Genomic DNA, 21629 nt, shown 5'->3' with positions numbered 1-21629 from the left:
GAGGACAGTGCCGTCTGCCATCTTATCTCCAGCACTTTCTGCTGAATAGCTCAATAAATACTAACTTGAAAAGATTTCCTGTAATGTGCTTTTCAACTCAGCTTCACCCCTCTGCCTTGCCCTCAAGAATCAAGAATGACCATACTCTAACGGACAGTCTATGTACAAAAAAGAAGTCAAGAAAAGTTGCTTCAGTTCATATGCAAACACTCCTCCTGAAGTATTTACACCATAAAGAGTACACAAACAGAGTGCGTGAGAGTCTAAGGGTGATGGAAAGGAGGGCTGGTACAGCATGACTGCCAATACTTAGGAGATTAGTAAACACACAATGCAAAGTTAAAATCTACTTAGGAGCTAAAAGCACTTGCACAAAGGAAGTCAAAGCACGCAAACCTCAGAAGAAGCCACCATAGGTGCTCCAAGAGCTGGCAAAACCACTGAAATACAAGTCAGTCTTCCAATAATACCAGCTCCTGTATGATCACTACAATTTGTCCAGGCAATTAAGACCAAGGAGCTTCAAGTAGCTATATAAGCAGAGCAAAGCAAAATTTACCATATTATGACAATTAGTTATTTCCATGGCAAGCCATCCTTACTGATTAACAGGTTTGACACTCTTCCCCCAGATAGCAGATATTCTTACTGTTAGTGAAAAATGTGCTTTAATAGTAATGATCACAATGGCTAAATTTAAATCATAAGTCTTCCTAAATCAACAACTTAGGTCTAAGATTACACTTTAGGAGTTCCTGTTGTGGCTCAGTGGTTAACGAACCTGACTAGCATCTATGAGGACGCAGGTTCAATCCCTGGCCTCGCTCAGTGCGTTAAGGATCTGGCGTAGGAGTTCCCATTGTGGCTCAGTGGTTAACAAATCCGACTAGGAACAATGAGGTTGCGGGTTCGATACCTGGCCTTGCTCAGTGGGTTAAGGAGGAGGTGTTGCTTTTAGCTATGGTGTAGGTCACAAACACGGTTCGGATTCCACGGTGCTGTGGCTCTGCCACAGGCCGGTGGCTACAGCTCCAATTAGACCCCTAGCCTGGAAATCTCCATGTGCCACAGGTACAGCCACAGGAAAGACAAAAAGACAAAAAAAAAAAAAAAGAAAAAAGGATCTGGCATTGCCATGAGCTGTGGTGTAGGTTGCAGACACGGCTCAGATCCAGAGTTGCTCTGGCTGTGGTGTAGGCCAGCAACTAGAGCTCCGAATGGACCCCTAGCTTGGGAACCTCCATGTGCTACAGGTGTGCCCCCCCCCCCAAAAAAAAAGATTACTCTTTAAACTAGGTCCTTTGTAACAAAAGTAAAAGTCATCGAGAATGAATAGGTGTGGGGAAAAAAATAAAGGTAACAGGGTATTTAGAGGGAAAGTAAAAGAGGGATATTCTTTTCACTTCTAAGTGTTCTAGGCAACTCCTCAGAAACCTCTGCAGGCTGGAGAGTTGAAAATGAATAAAAGGACTATTTGTAGAACCTACCTGTGACTAAAAAAAATTCAAATGGGGCAAAGCTGGAACGCTGACCAGTGGAGGGTAGGAACTCCTCCTAACCACAGGCAGGATGGACTAGAGTGGGACTTAGCCTGCTTCCTTCTCTGTGTGGGCATCAGAACAATCATTTACACTGTCACACAAAGACAATTTCTTAAGGTATTTAAGGTTGGTGGACAAACCTGAGAATTCTAGTCTTTTCTGGGGAAATAAAGTCTTAAGTTACAGAAGAAAAGGCAAATAACCTAATAAAATACTTTTCTTCTTCAACATTTATTAGGACCCTTGCTTTTAGTGTCTGAAGTACAACTTCTTTTAAAATGAGAGGAGTTCCCTAGTGGCTCAGCAGGTTAAAGGATCTGATGTTGTCACTGCTGTGGCTTGGGTTACAGATGTGGGGTGGGTTCAAATCTTGACCTGGGGAATTTCCACATGCCATGGGCACAGCCAAGAAAAAAAAAAAAAAAGAAAGCTAGAATATCTGAAACCAATGTTTGGAAGCGAGAGGTAGATGTGACAGCAAGAGGTATACCAGAAGTTTTAACTCTACTGGCAACCTTTTATCTCATAATCTGGGTCATATGAACACAGGTGTTCATTTACTATTCCTTATCCTTTTGTATGTCTGCAGTAGTTCATAAAATGTTTAAAGTAATCAAAAGAAAAAATAAATAAATTAGAATTAAGGAGCAAATATAATATACTAAGAAAATTCAGATGGAGTAGGGCAGCAAGCTGATGACAAGAGCCAGTTAATGGCTTAAGAGTAACATTTCTATTAAAATGAAAACAGGGAAAAAGTTTTACAGGTGAAGGGAGTTCATTTGATTACCTAGAAAGGGAAAACAACAGTAAGCCAAGGCTGTGACCTCTGGAAGAGAAAAGAGTGTTTAACATGTAACAGGGCTACAAAACTCATTTTCTCTCTTCCTTAGGTTGCAGACTGTTTAGCAATAGTAATAATGTTTTCTGACTGACTCACTCTTTTCAGAACCAATGGTTTTTGAAGTAACTTAGCCCTACACAGACCTGAAAAGACAGTGTGTATACTCACTTGCCTCTAATATAAAGTTGCCTCAGATGGGTCCACCTGATATTTATACCCAATCAAGTAGACTTAGGAGGAAGGGGTCCATTCTTAAAAACAAAACAAAACAAAAATCCATTTTTGAGCTAGGTAGAAGAGTTTCTGCAAAGTCGCAAACAAGAATAATTTCTAACCTAAAGATATAATTAGCTTTAACATAAAAATTAGTGTATCTTCTATCTTTAGGGGAACTCTAGGGATTAACAACTAGGAACAAAAGATTCTCTCAAGAAGATTAAATCACACAAAAAAATGAGACACAGAATAGGAGGATGCCTCAAAGAGATCTAAACCTGCACAGTCCAATACCAGTAATCACATGTGACTAAATTTATTTTTAATTTTTTTTTTGTCTTTTTTTTGGGGGGGCTGCACCCGTGGCATATGGAGGTTTCCAGGCTAGGGGTCAAATTGGAGCTGCAGCTGCCAACCTACACCACAGACACAGCAACACTGGATCCTTCACCCACTGAGCAAGGCCAGGGATCGAATCTGTGTCCTCATGGATACCAGTCAGATCTATTTCCGCTGAGCCATGATGGAAACTCCCACATATGATTAAATTTAAATGCAATCTAATAAAATTTAAAATTCAGATAAACACACTTATAAAACTATGAACAGAAGAGAACTCCTTGACATGATAAAGAATATTTACAAAAAAGCAGAGCTAAAATTATACTCAATGGTGAAAGACAAAACTGCCTGCTTTCACCACTGCTTTTCAACGCTGTACTGGAAGTTCTAGCCAGAGCAATCAGATAAGAGAAAAAAAAAAAAAAGAAAAGCATCTAACTGGAAAGGAAAACGTAAAATAATCTCTATTTGCAGATGGCATGACCCTATAGAAACAAAGAATCCCACAAGAAAGCTACTAGAGCCAATAAACAAACTGAGCAAAGTTGCAGGATCAACAAACAAAAAATCAACATATCAACAATGAACAAACTGAAAAGGAAATTAAGAAAGCATTTAAAACAGCATCTTAAGGGGAGTAGGGGAAGGATGGATTGGGAGCTTGGGATTAGCCAAAAAGAAGCTAGGAAAATTCCTAGAAATACATCCAAGGAAGGAGGTGAAAAACTCATCTCCTAAAAGAAATTAAAGGAGACCCAAATAAAGGGAGAGATAGCTCATATTCAAGGGTACGGAGACGTCAACACTACCCAAAATATCTAAAAATTCAACAGAATCTTGATCAAAATTTGAATAGATTTCTTTGCAGAAATGGAAAACCCCATCCCCAAATTCACATGGAATTATACAAGGGAGCCCAAAGGGCCAAAAAAAGCAAAGCAAAGCAAAGCAAACCAAAACTTGAAAATGAGAACAAAACTGAAGGACTTACATTTCATTATTTCAAACTTACTATAAAGCTACAGTATGGTACTGTTATAAAGATATATATATATAGACCAAGGGAACAGAACTGATTTTTGACAAGAGTGCCAAGCTCATTCAATGTGAAAAAACGATAGTCTTGCGCTCTCTCTCTCTTTTTTTTAGCACAAATAATATATTTTTATTTAAAATAACTATAACCTCAAAAGAAATTACGAGAAGAGCGGTATTGTTTTACATTTTTGGTAAAATTTTAAAATGTGTGGCTGAAAAAAAAACAAAACCAAACCAAAAACACACCTAAGGAGTTTTAAAAGACTAGTATGAAAATTTTGAATCTTTTTTTTTTTTTTTTTGCTTTTTAGGGTCGGATCCATGGCATACGGAGATTCCCAGGCTAGGGGTCAAATTGGAGTTGTAGCTGCCGGCCTACACCACAGCCACAGCAATCCAGGATCCGAGCCATGTCTGAGACCTACACCACAGCTCATGGCAACGCCAGATCCTTAACCCACTGAGCAAGGTCAGGGATCAAACCTGCGTCCTCATGGATGTTAGTCAGATTTGTTAACCACTGAGTCAAGATGGGAGCTCCTGAAAAATTTTAGGAGAGAATGAAGGTGACACAAGCAGATGGAAAGATATACCATATTCATGGATTGGAACAATCAATATTGTTAAATGAGAACACTACTCAAGAAAATCTAGACTCATTGCAATCCCTATCAAAATACCAAGGGCATTTCTCACAGAACAAAAAGTTTAAAATAAAATAAATGTATGGCTCAAAAATCTATTTTGTGGCATAAGCCAACAGCTGTAGTTCCAATTCGACCCTTAGCCTGGTGCAGCCCTAAAGAAAAGCAAAAAAAGAAAATGAAAAAAGAAAAAAGAGAATAGGACTCTGAGATATGTACCTGAGGAAAAGGAAAATCACAAACTTTCCCTAATTCTCTTTGTTTGGACTACAGGGCATAGACCACATTGCTAAGAAACAGGTATAAGGATAAAGGAGAAACACTAGGTTTCTGTTCCATTAGAGTCTGGGAACAAGGAGCAATATGGTGAGCTATAGAAAGAGATTATACCCGATATCAATCTAGTAATATTGAGGGAAATAAACAGCTTTACCTGAGGGAAGAGTTTTTTTTCAGTTCTCTAGGAAAGCACATTTTCTCTAGCAGAAGACACAATACATGGAGAGGTAACATGAACATCACAGTCGCCACATAAGTCGTGTCCCAACTGTATGCCATTCTGGTTTAAAAACTCAGTGCATGTGCTTAGACAAAGGGCTGAAACAGCTTTTAGGGCTCCAACCATCACAGAACACAGCCCAACCAAACCTAGTGAGGGCTACTCAAATTTTACAAAAATCCTCAAACCTAATTCTACACAGGTATTTCAAAATTCGTTCTTGCTTAAACATATTGCCCAAGTGGAACTGACAGCAGTTACAACAACTCACAGGTGAAATGGGCATGCAGCAGATAGGAAAGGGGAAAAAAGGCACAAGGCAGGGTGACCTTATCACTTCTTGCTTTTATTATTTGTTGCTAAACAACAAAACAAGTCAGCAGGCGTATCATTACAAGGAGCAAATACAGCCTTTTTAATAAGTAAACCAAACATAAAAGCAAGATACCCCTGACTTATAAATGGGTATCTTGTACTAACTGAGTGTTGGTGCAAGTAGACTAAACTAGCCACTGAGTCTAGAACTTCTCACCAATACCCTCAGGTTGCAGGATGGCTGTGAGAAGATTAATATCATAAGGGACTTGCTGCAAAAGAGATGACATATGGAAGATTTAAAGCATTTTCCAGATTATGAGGAATTTTTCCAACTCACAAAAGTAAACTGAAGCTTCTTTCTTGGCAAGGCAAGAATGTCAGCAAGAGGGCAGATCTCACAAAGGACTATAAAAGCAAGTATGTGGAAGTCTTTCTTAGAGATAGGTAAAAACAATACACTTCTGTGATCACTAAAATACAGACAAGAAACAAGAACCCAAAACTTTTGAAAGGATACGGTCTGTACCAGGAAACAATGTTCTTCCAGTCAACAGCTCGGCCATTATGCATCCCACTGACCAAATATCAACTGGCAAAATTAAAGAGAAATAAAAGTGTGTACAATGTCACTATCATATACTTGGCTACAAATGGAACTATAACCAAGGGTGACATACTATAATTAATATTTAAGACATCTGAGGTTCAACAATCATACTGATTTTTATATAAATACATAAGCCTATTTACTTATTAATTAATGACTTTCACAGCATTAAAAGGCTTCATAGGTGGACTATGTCAAAACATAATTATGGCAAGAAAAATAAGCTGTTCATAAAGGGGCAAAGGTTTCCTACTGGTATAAATGGTGAATTCTCAAAAGTAATAATACTTGGCAGTAATATTCTCCCAGGTAAAGGGGTTAAAATTATGAACCCGGTGTCTTCAGGTAGAATTACTCAGAGAATATGAGAGAAGATGTTGCAAATATAAATAAGCAAAAAGTTAACTGTTAAATCACAAAGTTTGAGAGCTGTACATAAAAACCCCCACTTTATCTGAGCAAGTGAAATATAGTTCTATCCATGGACTTTAAAGGATCGCTGAGGGAAGAATAAAAGTATCTCCTTCCACTCCCCTTGTTGCTTTTAAAAACCCCAAATACAACCAGCCTTGTTAGGCCCTAAATAACCAATGCAAATTATACCTGTCTGGTTGTAATGCATCCAGTTCAGCATGATCTCAGGAGCCCTGTACCACCTAGTGGCCACATAGCCTGTCATTTCATCATCTGTATGCCGGGCCAGTCCGAAATCCAAAATCTAAGGGAGAGAAGAGAAGTCAGGCACTGCAACAGTCGAACTCATAAGACTGGTAAAGCAGGACAAAAAAAAAACCTGTAGTGCCTTATAAATAGTGAGAACAATATAGCACTTTCATAAACACATTTCCTGACCCATGTTTAGCATGCATGGGGAACACAGCAAGAACTTAAAAAAATGAAATTACTAAAAGCAAAACAAAAATGCCAGTAGGCATTTACCGAAGATCAATGAAAATATATGTTCCACACAAAGGTTTGCACATGAATATTCACAGTAGCTTCACATATCCCTGAATTGTAATTGAAGCACATGTCTACCAACAGGTGGATGGATAAACAAACTGTGGTATAGTCACAAAATGGGTCTACTCAGCAACCAAAAGGAATGAACTCTTGATACACATGATACAGATGGATCTCAGTAACAGTAAGCAAAAGTCACACACACACAAATACTGCATGAGTCCACTTATATGGAACTCCAGGAAAGAAAAATCTACTCTATAGTGTCAGAAAGCAGATCAGTGGTTGTCTGAAGCCAGAGTCAGGGGTAGAGGGGTGGGGACTGGCTAGGAAAGGGCACAAGGGAACTGTCGGGAGCGATGGAAATGTTCTTTACCATCATGTGGTGGTTACACAGATATATAAATTTGTCAAATATACACTTAAAATGATGCATTTTATTGTATGTAAGTTATGCTGCCAAAAAATTTAGTTAAAAAAAGAAACAAAAAATTCCAGAGTTTCTTGCTCTTTATTGACAATTTATCTCATTTGAATTATTTTGAAATAGCTGGGTTTCTGCCATTTTTTTCCTCTCAGAAATCGATTTAATCTAATAATTATCTCTTTCAGAGAATTGCTTACTTTGATAGTCATACTATAATTTTCCTTTATTATAATGAATGTATTATTAAATTTCTAATTTAATTATTTTAGAATGAAAACAAGACACCTGATGCCACCTCCAATGTCACTTAAACTAAAGCTTATCAAATCTATGGTTTAAATTTCAAAGTCTGATGATGACATACCTAAGGACAACATGAATTTTCAGATAAAGTCATGGATTTATAAACCCATTCCCTATATAAATTTGCTTGGTTGGTCACACATATAATTACAAGGTGAAACAAACAATTACCACTGTCACTTCATCCTACCTTCAGCTCACAGTCTTCATTCACAGCTAGATTACTAGGTTTTAGGTCCTAGGAAGCAAGTTCAGAGAGGACAGGATCAACTCTATGACACAGAGTAAATTCTTTGCCTAAAGATAATGATGAAGATCTAAACATGAAAGTAAGACTTGATCCCACTCTCAAGACACAATCTCCATTCTATAGTCACTATCCAGTCATGATTAGCTTCAAGTAAGGAAAAATTATACATCTTTAATTTGTTTAAACCTAGGGCAAAGTTGCAATCAAAGTAAGCTTAGAGCAGGATCTTGCCAGTCTCCCCATGGCACTTCCCCCAAATAATTTAATCAAAACAATACATACCCTGTGAATTATGTCGGCTGAATGTATATACTGTGAAAAAGCAAAAGAAAAAAAAATGAGTTAAAGAAAGAGTTATCTCCAACCTTCTACTGTTTGAAGTACATTTTCATGAGTCAGTAAGAAATGCTAGTATTAACAGCAGAATTAGAAATCAGAACAGGTAATTGCTGTAGTCTGTACATTTTTTTTTTTTTTTTTTGTCTTTTGTCTTTTTAGGGCCACACCTGTGGCATGTGGAGGTTGCCAGGCTAGGGGTCAAATCGGAGCTACAAGCTGCCGGCCTACACCACAGCCACAGCAACGCCGGATCCTTAACCCACTGAGCAAGGCCAGGGATCAAACCTGCAACCTCATGGTTCCTAGTCAGATTTGTTTCCGCTGCGCCACGATGGGAACTCCAGTAGTCTGTACATTTATCAAAGCTATGATTTCCATACCATCAGCTCTATTCACAGAGCTGGAGCATGAGTGAAACAGAGCTCTCAACCTCCTCTCTGGTTGAGACAAGGACTCAAAGCTGCTAAATGTTAAAGGTGGCTTAACCTAAAAACACTGTTTATTCGCCCTAGCCACAAATAAATTAGCTCCTTTGAGGATGTTTTTAAAGTTTTACCGTGACACTGACCAGATACTGGATTATACCAAGAACTTATCACTACTGTTTAGATGTGATAATGAAGAATCCTTAACTCTCAGACATGCCTACAGAAGTATCGATGGGTGGAATGATAGGATGTCTAGACTTTCCTTAAAATAATCTAGAGTTTAGGGGAATAAGATTAGCCATATACTGGTAATTGTGGTCACTTAGTAAACACAGGGGTTCATTATACCATGATTGCACTTGTGATTTTATGAGTATTTGAAATTTTCTGTAAGAAAGGTTTTGTCTTCCCTTTAGCCAAAAACAGAAAGGAGAAGGGGAAAGGGAGAATTCATTCTTCAAAATTATTACTAATTACTAGTTGTACCTTGAGACCTCGGAGAATCTGGTAGATAAGGAACTGAACGTGGTCATCCGTAAGCTTCTGACATTTCACAATGTTGTTCAGATCTGCCCCCATGAGATGGGTCACCAGGTACCTAGAAATTAATGGAGAGTTACACAATAATCCAGAACCCCTAAGAAAGCTCTGACCTTCATAAAGATTAGAAGTCAACTCAAAGTACCACACTGGCAGCTAAAAGCTTAACACCTACTTGGGGGTGGGGAGGGGGTCCTTTTCAACATCGCTATTCTTTCTTTTTCTTGGCTGCCCTTGTAGCATGTGAAATTTCCCAGGCCAAGGATCGAACCCATGCTACAGCAGTGACAATACTGGATCCTTAACCCTCTGAACCACCAAGGGAACTTCCTCAACATCACTATTCTAATTTTACCACCTATAGTGCATTTCTCTAAAAATTTTTATACTTGTTCCCACTTGACATCTTTTCCTAGGTTCTCTAAAGGGAAAAAGAGCAAAGACAGAGATTAGAATGATAGATGTATTAGTATCAGTTTTCTTACTTTTGTTATTACTGTATGAGAAATACACAGTATAACTAAATGTATGGGCATATTTTTAAATCCACCACTAATATTTTCACCTTTCCCTCTAAGCTGTAGATTCTAAACTAGGAGTATCTTCAAATGAACTTATTTACAAAACAGAAACATACTCACAAACATATAAAACAAACTTATGGTTATCAAAGGAGAAGGGGAGGAGGGATAAATTAGGAGTCTGGGATTAGCAGATGCAAGCTACTATATGTAGAATAGACAAACAACAAGAACAGGGAGTTCTATTCAATATTCTATAATAAACCATAATTGAAAAGAATACATATGTGTATTTATGTATATATGTATATACATGTGTATATATGTATGTATATATATAAAACCGAATCACTTTGAAGTACACCAGAAACTTACACAACATTGTAAATCAACTTAAAATAGGAGTATCTTTAAATTTCCAAATTATAGCTCTCCTTCTTTTTCACAAATGACTGTTAAAAGGATATTGTTCACTGCAACATTCCTGCATTTACTTTAAAGCCCGGAGGAACACATTTTATCTGCAAGATGGGGCATTCTAGAACTCCTCCTCACAGATGTGCTGCTGGGTGTTTATACTGTCCTCACATTGCAAGATCAGGGAACGATTACATTCAAGTCCAAAAGGTTCACCACAAATATTCTAGACGCAATGACTTACCCACTCATTACTGTATTACATGGCTATGGGAACATAAAAATCACAATCAAAGAGGCTGAAGTTTAAAAATTAGGTTAGGTTTTTATCTACTGTGAGAATCATTATCCATTCCTAAAGCTGAATAATACTGTATATCAGTTGAGCTATAAAAAATGCTGCTTTTACTTCACTTCTATTTTTATTTTTTTATAAATCTGGAAGAAACCAGGCCGGTAAATTTAAATATACTATTAGTGTCTTATTTGACTATATATGTATATGACCTCTTTTTACACAGATACAGACACACACACACAATTGTATTTATTACTTTTCTCAAAGAAGAATTAAGTTTTTTCTGTTTCTTAATTTCTCTGGCTGCTATGGTCAGTTCTCAGTTTCATGAAAAGCAACAGGACTTAGCATAGATGTAAACTTAAGTAAGACTTTAGCACTTCATATTTTTAAAACTTGCATGTTTATATTGCCTTGAGGAAAGGGTGGACTCTAAATGTCATTTAAAGAGTATATTGGAGTTTTTGAAATGTTCTCATAAAGGTTCTGATTTAAGGGATGTTCCAAGCTCTGCATAATATAACCAAAGGCACTAGTGCTTATTCCATGCCAAGCACCATTTATTATGCCATGTCTCATATACTCTTCCCAACAACTCTATAAAGTAAGTTCCACCAGTATTCCCATTTCGCTGAGGAGGAAACAGACAGAGCAAATATACATAACCTGCTCAAGGTTAAGAGTGGAAATGTCAGGGGCTGAATCCAAAACTTTTTGATCTCAGAGACCATTATTGTAAATCACAGCCCATACTGCCTCCAAATTCTTCCAGTTGACAGAGAATTTAAGTCAAGAGAATGACTGATTTTAAGTGTTATAAATGTTAAAATATTCCATCCCAATCACAGTCACTGTATTTTCTAACCCCAAATTGATACATAATCTCATAAATATGAGGATGTTATGAATAACAGGTTAATATCATGAAATCAGGGCTTCCCCACAGAAAATCTGGGATAATGGTTACCATATCCGTAATACCAATTAAGACAATTTGCGAGGCTCAGGTTAAGGAAGAGGGAATCCAATTTTGTTTTCTAAGACTACTTCACAAATATATTTTATGACAATGAATAGTAAAAGGATTATCCTCTAAACTCTCAAAATTATTTTATTTATTTATTTATTTATTTATTTATTTATTTATTTTTAGGGCTGCATCGGCGGCACATGGAAGTTCCCAGACTAGGGAATAAATTGGAGCTGTAGCCCCTGGCCTGTGCCACAGCCACAGCAATGCAGGATCCAAGACGAGTCTGCCACCTACACTACAGTTCACGGCAATGCCAAATCCTTAACCCACTAAGACAGGCCAGGGATTGAACCTGCATCCTCATGGATGCTACTCAGATTCATCATGAGCCATGACAGGAATTCCTCAAAATGATTTTTAAGGGGAAAAGGTAAACAAAGGAAACATTGCTCTGGATGATTCCTACCTAAATATCTATCTTAATCCATCTTGAAATAAAACAAAAAAATCTTAACTCTCTAATGTCTGTGCTCATTCACAAAGGTTTTAAGCAGTATCACCAAAGCAAACACAGTACTTTCAAGTCTAAGTTTTATACCCAGTAACTTAAGAAATCTTATACGGCCAGAAGACCACTGATTGCACAGCCTGAGAGAGAGCATGCTTACAGTTAGAACAGTCCACCACTGTGTGATTCCCTTCAAATCCCCTCTAAATCAGAGACCACAACTATTCTATCAGTAAGACTTCCAGACGTACAGAGAGACTGTCAAGACATTATGTAAGCATGTAAGATTAATCAGTCTATACAGTAATAACTATCAAGCATTGCTGCTAGCCTCCAATTAAATCAACTGAACCACATTGTTCACGGCAGATCTGTCTTGCAGGAACTAACCTAATCACTATATGTTGTATCCACAAAGCCCAAAGACCAATCTATGGCAGTCAATTGTCAAATTCCAACTCATCACATATGAAAAGGAAACGTTTTTCAAAATAAATCTTGCAACAGTGGACAAAAGCAAGTGTCATGCAAAGTTACTGAATGCTTATGAAAGACATAGCAACTTTTAAAAGTAGTGAACAGGGGGTGGGAGGAAAATGTAAATGTGTACGTATTTTAAATAAGCCAGTCCCCAAAGGAAACATTAATAGATAGCCCCATATTAGTCTCTAGAAAGTAATTCCATTTTAGTAAAGACATGCCTATTTGTCAGGGTTCATAACATCTCAAATAATCAAATCTGATCAACAGTTGGGAAGCTACCTAGTTCCCCCATCGTTAAAAGGAATTAAGTAGGTAGGACTTTATTAGGCTGAAGGCTGAAAAGATGATTTCATAGCCTGACAATGCAAATCTTTTCGTTTTTCTTTTTTTGGTCACACCCAGAGCACATGGAAGTTCTCGGGCCAGGGACTGAATCGGAGCTACAGCTGTGGCAGCATGAGATCCTTAACCCACTGCATCAGGCTGGGGATGGAACCTGCACCACTAGAGACAAGGTGAGATCCTTAACCCACTGCGCCACAGTGGGAACTCCTGATGATATAAATCTTGTTTTTCACTTTTCTTGTGAATACGGTCTCCCTTAAAATTAAATAAACTGGAGTTCCCATCGTGGCACAGCAGAAACGAATCCGACTAGGAACCATGAGGTTTCGGATTGGATTCCCTGGCCTTGCTCAGTGGATTAAGGATCCGGTGTTGCTATGAGCTGTGGTGTAGGTCTCAGACACGGCTTGGATCCTGGATTGCTGTGGCTCAGGTGTAGGCCGGCAGCTGTGGCTCCAATTAGACCCCTAGCCTGGGAACCTCCACATGCTGCAGGTGCGGCCCTAAAAAAAAAGGACAAAAGACAAAAAAAAAAATTAAATTAAATTAAACATACTATAAAGAGCATAAATCATTTCTCAAAGTAAAATGTACTGTACCAGAAAAAAGGCAGTACTACAAGGGTTTTCAGTACTCTAGACAGCACCCTATTTAGAGCTTCATTTATTAAGTGCTTCTTGGGTAACAATTGTCAAAACTCCTACCTTACTGCCTTTTTTCCCCCTAAAAAGCATAACACAATCAGAAAGAACCTATGTAGAAAAAATCTCTATCTACAGCTTGTTGTCTCTATACCATCATCCATATTTTAAAAATCAATCATCAAAAGGGCAAAAAAATTTTCCATATTTAAACAAAGTACTTTAAAACAATCACAGGGATGGACAATTTGTAACCACACACTTCTGAAATACATCCAATGATCCTTGGGACTCACTACAGCCTATTCTGAAAACACCAGTGATTCTGTAAAAATGAAAAACGGATCATGTTATTCCTTGTCAAAAGCCTTCTCATTTCACTTAAGACAAAAATCCCTCCAGGGCAGATAAAGCCCTACGTAATCCAATACCCTGTCTCCAATCAGCTCTCTCACTTCTACTTCTCTCTTTGCTCTCACTTGGCTCTACACTAGCTTCCTTACTCCAGCCAGAGAGCCCCGCCTTGCTGCAATTCCAACATAGCATGCAGTCTTCTGCCTCAGGACCTTTGCATTAGCTGTTCCTTCTGCCTGGAATGCTTTTCCCCCAGATAAGCACAAGTCCAATTCTTCTACTTCTTCAAATTTTTGCTCAAAATTCACCTTCTCAATAAGAGCTATCCTTACCACCCCATTTAAAATTGTATGTCTCAAAAAAAAAAAAAAAAAAAAAAAAAAAGGAGTTCCCGTCGTGGCTCAGTGGTTAACGAATTCGACTAGGAACCATGAGGTTGTGGCTTCAATCCCTGCCCTCACTCAGTGGGTTGAGGATCCGGCATTGCCGTGAGCTGTGGTGCAGGTGGCAGACACGGCTATAGCTCCGATTGGACCCCTAGCCTGGGAACCTCCATATGCCGTGGATACAGTCCTAAAAAGACACACGCAAAAAAGATAAATAAAATAAAATTGTATCTCTCACACTCCCCATTCCCCTTCCCTGCTCTATCTTTTCCTCTTGTCCATAGCATTATTGCCTGCTAACATACTATCAGATTTCCTTTTTATATGCTCATTGTTTAATTGCTATCCATCTGTACAATGTTTAAGGAGGACGAGATTCCTTTTTGTTCTCTGTAGTATTTAAAGTACCTAAAACACTGTTGAGGAAATACTAGGCACACAATTACCAGTGAATTGAATTGAATGACCCAGGACAACTCATATAGCATTACTAGTTAAGACCAGGCAATGGCATATCTTATGAAAATACTCATGCCAAAGATCTTATCTGGTAAGCAGATCACACTATTCTAATGTAAGTGGCAAAAGCATCATTCAGCAGCCAGGTAGGCAGTTTAGCCAGCTTATTTCACCACAAACTATTCACCTCATTTGAAATAAAGACTACTGAAAGGTGCCCTCTACATTACTAGCATCAAACAAACCAGATTCAGTATTCTACCGTATGATCTACATTACAGAATAAAAACAAAAAAACTAGTCAAAAGAGAATGCACTGGGCAAGCTATCAGACAACTAGATTGCTAACCAGTCATAAACAAGATAGCGCAAGGTTATTCATTCATTCAATCATTCCATCAACAAATATTTATTGTTGAGCACTGGGAGTACAATAATGGAAAAAAAGAGACATGGATTTTTTTTTTTGCCTCACCTATGGCATATGGATGTTCCCTGGGTAAGGATCAAATCTGAGCTGCAGTTGCAACCTATGCCACAGCTGCAGCAACATCAGATGCTTAATCGACTGCACTGGGCCAGGGATTGAATCCGCACCTCAGTAACCTGAGCTGCTGCAGAGACAATGCCAGATCCTTAACCTGATATGTCATAGCGGGAACTCCAATAAAGAATTTAGATGAGAGGAAGGCATATATAAACATATAACCATAACAGAGCATGATTAGAGCTATAACAGGGAATGTCAAGGTGCTGGAGAACACACAGGAGAGGCTCCAACCCAGACTTAGGAAGGATTTAATCAGGGAAAGATTTCTTGAGGGACTCAAACTCAAAGCTAGATCTTGAAGCTTCTTTACCTTTTTTTTACAATAGCTAATCTGAGAAAAAAGAGGGCATCTTATTGATGATGTCAGACAAAAAGGAATGTTATTTTCTTAAAGGATGTGTAATTTTCTTAGCTTTTGTATATGAGTCAGTGACGACATCTGTATGCTTTACCAACTCTCTATCCTCATTTCAGGAGACCTCTCTGATAAGGAAATAAACTGCATTTATTAGTACAGTTAACTCATTCGTCTTTCTCTGAGACTGACTGCTTCTCTTCCTTATTACCTATCTTGAGCACTTGACTTATTTTTAAAGAATAAGTCTAAACAATGAGACTGGGAATTTCTTTCAGTGATGGAGAAAAGCATTATTTCCAAATAGATAATGCCTTTTAGCTATATCAGGAAAACAACTGTCCTCCGACACCCAAAAATAAATAAATAAATAAATAAATAAAATTAGAATTTACTAACAAGTTTTATCTAGGTACAAAAGAAAAATCAAGTTATTCTCCATTCCACACAGATCTCTTTTTCTGTATACCTTACAAATTTCCTTCATTTCTTTGACTATCTGGAATAGGTTTCAACCTCTACACTTCATCCTTATTTATCTGTTTCTTCAGAAACAGTCAATACCTTCTTTAGAGGCTTTTCTCCACTAAGCTTCTCTCATATTTTTAATAACTTAATACCCTGCAGATTTGAGTTGGACCTTTAAGCTGTTTTAGGTAAGCATTTATACTTCATTTCATTAGTGAGACCGTGTGCAACTGAAGGCTCTTACAGTTCCGACATCTTATATAGAACCTATCACAGTATTTACCCTATAAGAAGGGTGAGCAAACTGAAATAACAGTCACAGCTCTGTATCAATAAAAATGTGATTAGGAAGAAACTTAGAGCCCAAAAGACCTAAGATGTGTGCAATTTTATCTGTGGTATCATACAATTCAGTTCATCTCTCTCAAATTCTGAAAATCTCTAACTACTAAAGATTCAACAAGGAAGAAAAACTCCCTGCTGTAATAGGGCTTACAAGCTAGAGAGGACAGACAACAACAAATACACTTGCTGAATGAAGAAATAAATGCAACTTTAGTTCAGTGGGTATGTAATCAATGGGCCTTCAAATGGAAAAGGAGCCAAAGGCACTACAATAGGATAAAACCTAACCTCTGAAAGACACTTGCACATAGGAAAAACAGGTTCATAATCCAGTTCCATATGCCTGATTAAAACAAAATACAGGAGTTCCCGTCGTGGCACAGTGGTTAATGAATCCGACTAGGAACCATGAGGTTGCGGGTTCGATCCCTGGCCTTGCTCAGTGGGTTAACGATCTGGTGTTGCCATGAGCTATGGTGTAGGTTGCAGATGTGGCTCGGATCCTGCGTTGCTGTGGCTCTGGCGTAGGCTGGCAGCTACAGCTCCGATTACACCCCTAGCCTGGGAACCTCCATATGCCGCGGGAGCGGCCCAAGAAATGGCAAAAAGACAAAAAAAACCCAAAAACCAAAAAACAAAACAAAATACAGTCCGTGCCCAGGTCAGCAAATCATCAATCCCTTTCTTCAGTCAATCCGCATCACACCTGAAATCCCAAAGCTTAATCCTGATTCAAATATTTTCCAAGTAATTCACAAACATTACTTCAGTATTTTCCCTACATTTAAACAAAATATCAAAACCCATCATTCTTAGCGCAGTGAAAGCACACTGTACAATATTATAATGATATGTCATTATGCATTTGTGTAAATCCATAGAATGTACAACACTAAGAGTGATTCCTAAAGTAAACTATGGACTTTGGGTGATTATGGTATGTCAATATAGGTTCATTCTTGGTTAAAAAAAAATATATAGCACTCTTGGTGACTGATGTTGATAATGAGGGAAGTTATGTGTGTGTAGGAGGTGGGGGCAGAGGGGCAAGAAGGAAACCTCTGTACTTCCCTCTCAATTTTGTTGTAAACCTAAGATGCTCAAAAAACAAAAAAACGAAAAAAAAAAAAAAAAACCCTCAAAAAAGTAAACAATAAATGAACTAAATTTAAGGGAAAAAGCCATCACTCTGCAGTACTCTCTTTCTAAGCACAGCCTACAGCAGGGCTCAACAACTTGCAAAAAACATAGCCCTGCCTGGGTGGCATCCAGGCAGTAATCTCTGGAAGCCTCCACGTCCTAATGCCAAGCAGGGCTCAAGAACCACAGCTGTTCTTAGTTATTGCTTTTTTTTCCTTTGCTTGATTCTTAAACTTTCATTAGCAGGAACAAGGTTAATGGGGGTGGGAGTTCTTACACTTAGATCCTTCCTCTCCCATCTTCTACTCTGTCATATTATGTTCCAACTAAGTGCAGGGGGTGGGAAAATTTTTTCTACTTATCCTCCTTCCTTTTCCATTTGATATTTTTTTCTCCCATTTTTTTTCTTTTCCCCTTTCACTAGGCAGAGCACAGAAGCTCAAACATATCCCCCTGCTGTTCTCTGGGAAGTGAGCAAATGGTGCTTGTGCTCAGTCAAGGATAAGGATAGGAGACACTGAACCCATGACAAGGTTGGGGAGAAACTGGTTAAGTTCAGCATTGGGGACAAAGGAGCATAGAGGTTAAAGAAGAGCAGCCACGATCTGCAATTTTGTTTGGACTTTCACAAGAGTAATCCTTCCACAACAGTCATCCTTTCCAGTTGGGAACGCCAAAATTTCAACAGGACAAAATGTAGAACTCTGAATTGATGGTGGTCTTTCTCCTTCATGGTATAGAATCTGTGAATTGGGGATGGAAGGCAGCTATGCTAATTCAGATACTGGGAAATTACATATGTGCAAGCTGGGCATACGAGGGCATTAACGCCCATAGGGCAACCTTGCCAATGGAGTCAGGATAAATGCCAGTGGATAAAATGCTCCCCATCTGAGGTGCATCTGAATAGCCTCCTAGAAGATCCTGGCAGTTTTCAGCCCAGATGCCCAAATGGTGACCAACTCAATAATGTATCATCATCGCAACTTTCTCTCCCTTACTGTTTCATTTTCCCTAGCCCCCAACTGCTGGTTCCTAAGAATCTCAGGCCCTACCTTCTGGGGGGGTGGGGGTGTCACAGGCTAAAACACTAGAGATGGCCACAAAACTGGAAGAATTAGTACCATTCATCAACTTTCTAAACATGTGAGGCCTGCCCCTTGCCCCAGTACAGAAATCCAGTGTTTAAAGGATCAGCACGCACTTCTAGCACTACTTCGTACACACAAGTGGGATGAAAGAAATGGAAGAACCTATGTGCAACCAGGGCTCCATTTCCTTTCTTGATGTAAACATGTCGCTTTAAAAGCTGGGGCAGACAATTTGATCTTTTTGCATTTTTTTTTCTTTTTTGGCTTTTTGCCATTTTTTGGGCTGCTCCTGTGGCATATGGAGGTTCCCAGGCTAGGGGTATAATCAGAGCTGTAGCTGCCAGCCTATGCCAGAGCCACGCAGGATCCGAGCCATGTCTGCGACCTACACCACAGCTCAGGGCAACGCCGGTTCATTAACCCACTTAGCGAGGCCAGGGATCGAACCCGAAACCTCATGGTTCCTAGTCGGATTCATTAACCACTGCGCCACGACGGGAACTCCTGGGCAGACAATTTGAGAATAAAAAATCATGGTCAAAACTCCCTACGTTCTGAAGGGAAACACAAAAGATTTACTCACACATCACTGAATTCCTCCAGAGACCTTGCAGGTGTGAAAACATCCAACAGACCAATCACCTATAAGAGAACATAAACGTCCAACAGTAAGTAAGTACTGAACTAACCCATCAGGCCTTAGTCATTTTAATTTATTTATTTTTTGTCTTTTTTTTTGCCTTTTCTTGGGCCGTTCCCGCGGCATATGGGAGGTTCCTAGGCTAGGGGTCTAATCGGAGCTGTAGCTGCCAGCCTACACCAGAGCCACAGCAATGCGGGATCCGAGCCACATCTGTGACCTACACCACAGCTCATGGCAACGCCGGATCCTTAACCCACTGAGCAAGGGCAGGGATCGAACCCGCAACCTCATGGTTCCTAGTCGGATTCATTAACCACTGCGCCACGACGGGAACTCCCGCCTTAGTCATTTTAATAGGAACTAATTCCAAACCCTGCTATCTCAGTTCAATAACATTACATCATCGTACACTTAACAACTCCAACTTATTTCCTATCCAAATTATGCTTTTGTTTTTTTTAACTTGATAAATATCACTTTTCATAATAACCTATTTTACTAGTAAAGTCTTCATGTCTTTAGAATTTGGTCACATATAGCCATTAGTTTATCAGGAAGCAAAAAGATTTAGGACTCTTGACTTAAAGAGGCACCAACAGTCAAAGGATTACAAAGAGAAAAAAGTCATACTTCTATTGCTGTTGTTAGAATACGACTTTTCTTTTTAAAACGTATTATTACTCAATAAAAATTACTATGCAGTCTTCAAAACTGACATTTTAAAAGCCCTAGTATAGTCTCTCAGTAGGCTCTTATATACTATTCTTAATATTAAGATAATTTTCTTAATTATCAGATATTTAAATCAGACTATAAAAATGTGGGGAAAAGCTATCTTTATACAAGGATAAAGCAAAGAGCTAGTTAATACTCAGTAATCCATGGTCTTTAAGCAATTTTTCTGGCCATGGATTTACACTGATTAATCCACATTTACCACCCCTCTCTTCCCCAGTTCCTCCTAAAACCCAGACCACATCATTTCTACAAAGCTAGGCACTAAGAAGGCAAACAAGATATACAATTCCTGTGTAATATGCACAGTGAGATTTAAGGATATCTTGAAATGCAACAAATGAAAGCAAATGACCTTCATGAAAACTGACCCACAACTGAGGCTTCATTAGCATGTTGCTCTAATAAATAAACAGCTCTACAAGTAAAATAAAACAACACTCAAAATATTATCATGAAAAAGAGCACTTCTAATTAGAATGTTACTCCACTCATCCAAATATCAACTTTTAAAAGTGGATTTCCATTAGACAGCCTGAATCCAAAAGGGAAACAAACTAAAAAATGGCCTTGGAATTCAAGGAGAATGGCTTTTAATAGCCTTTGCATCTTACTCCAAAGGAAAGGTACAGTCATCTACCACTTCTTTACCCAGACAACTGTATACAAGAAAACCAAAATTACCTAAAATTTTACGTTATAATTATCGTTAACATTTTGAGATACTTCTCTTGATTTTTCTGATGTAAATAAATTAAATTGGAGTTATACAATGCCTTGTCCTTTATGATTATTTTCATGTCCTTAAATGTTTTTCAATAGTACGTTCTATCATCTGTATATACCATATTGTAACCAATTTCCATTTAAGGAACACTGCAAGCATATGTGCATATGCAAAATATGTGTGAGTGTGTGTTTTTCCCCACATCTTATTTTCTTCCAGAGAATAAACTTCAAGAAACAGAATTTATAAGTTCAAAGGACATCAGTTTATTTAAAGATCATAGTACTTGTCTGTCAAACTGTTCTCCATAAAGGTGAGGCCAACTTACATCCCATCAGTAGTGTATCTGTGACCTTATAATGGCTCTGAACAGTGCTTTAAATTAAGTCAAAGCATTTTCTTTTTCCTTTCCCATCTAAATCACAATTGTTTTCCTTTAGTTTGATACAGTCCTGGCAACCCAGGACAGTAATCCAGGAATTAAATATTTAGAAAAGATATTTATCATACAAATAATTACCAAATATCTCTGATGACTGTTCCACAATGATCTAAAAGCTGACCGAAGTAATACATCTTTATTTAATTGGTACACACTCAAAAAAAAACAAAAAAAAAAAACCCAACACTTTAACTCAGTAACTAGAAGCAATATTTAGTGTATTTAACACAAGCACACCAAAATTACCACTTGTTTTATCATGGTAAGATTAAATCTAACGCTCCCCAATAAAATTTATGAAAGGATTCTCTTAATCATTTTTTTCCTTTAATAATTTTTTTTCTTTTGTTTTTAGGGCCGCGCCTAAGGCATATGGAAATTCCTGCGCTAGGGGTCGAATAAGAGCTGCATCTGCCAGCCTGTATCATAGGCACAGCAACATGGGATCC

General features: G+C 38.3%; 1 protein-coding gene across 5 annotated transcripts in view; it reads right to left on the bottom strand.

Moving 5' to 3' along the window:
- Positions 1–21629, bottom strand: part of MAPK14 (mitogen-activated protein kinase 14) — a 70044-nt gene that overhangs the window by 18643 nt on the left and 29772 nt on the right. For all 5 annotated transcript variants that reach the window (XR_014810033.1, XM_084967963.1, XM_001929490.7 and 2 more), the window contains exons 3-8: positions 19217–19275; positions 9246–9357; positions 8275–8304; positions 7933–7980; positions 6653–6767; positions 5960–6031 (exon numbers count right to left, since the gene is read on the bottom strand). Coding sequence is in view for 4 of the 5 variants with exons in the window: in XM_084967963.1 (XP_084824089.1) it covers positions 5960–6031; positions 6653–6767; positions 7933–7980; positions 8275–8304; positions 9246–9357; positions 19217–19275 (436 nt within the window). In the remaining variant the exon portion in view is untranslated. The remainder of the gene's footprint in view (positions 1–5959; positions 6032–6652; positions 6768–7932; positions 7981–8274; positions 8305–9245; positions 9358–19216; positions 19276–21629) is intronic.

This window comes from Sus scrofa, chromosome 7 (assembly GCF_054392235.1).
Source record: "Sus scrofa isolate SSC_HxYL_T2T_F1_AM1 chromosome 7, Sscrofa_HxYL_maternal_Yorkshire_Landrace_v2.0, whole genome shotgun sequence".
NCBI classification, from domain to species: Eukaryota; Metazoa; Chordata; class Mammalia; order Artiodactyla; family Suidae; genus Sus; species Sus scrofa.
The sequence above is the reverse complement of the archived record's forward strand: the minus strand, read 5'-3'. Positions and strand labels throughout refer to the sequence as shown.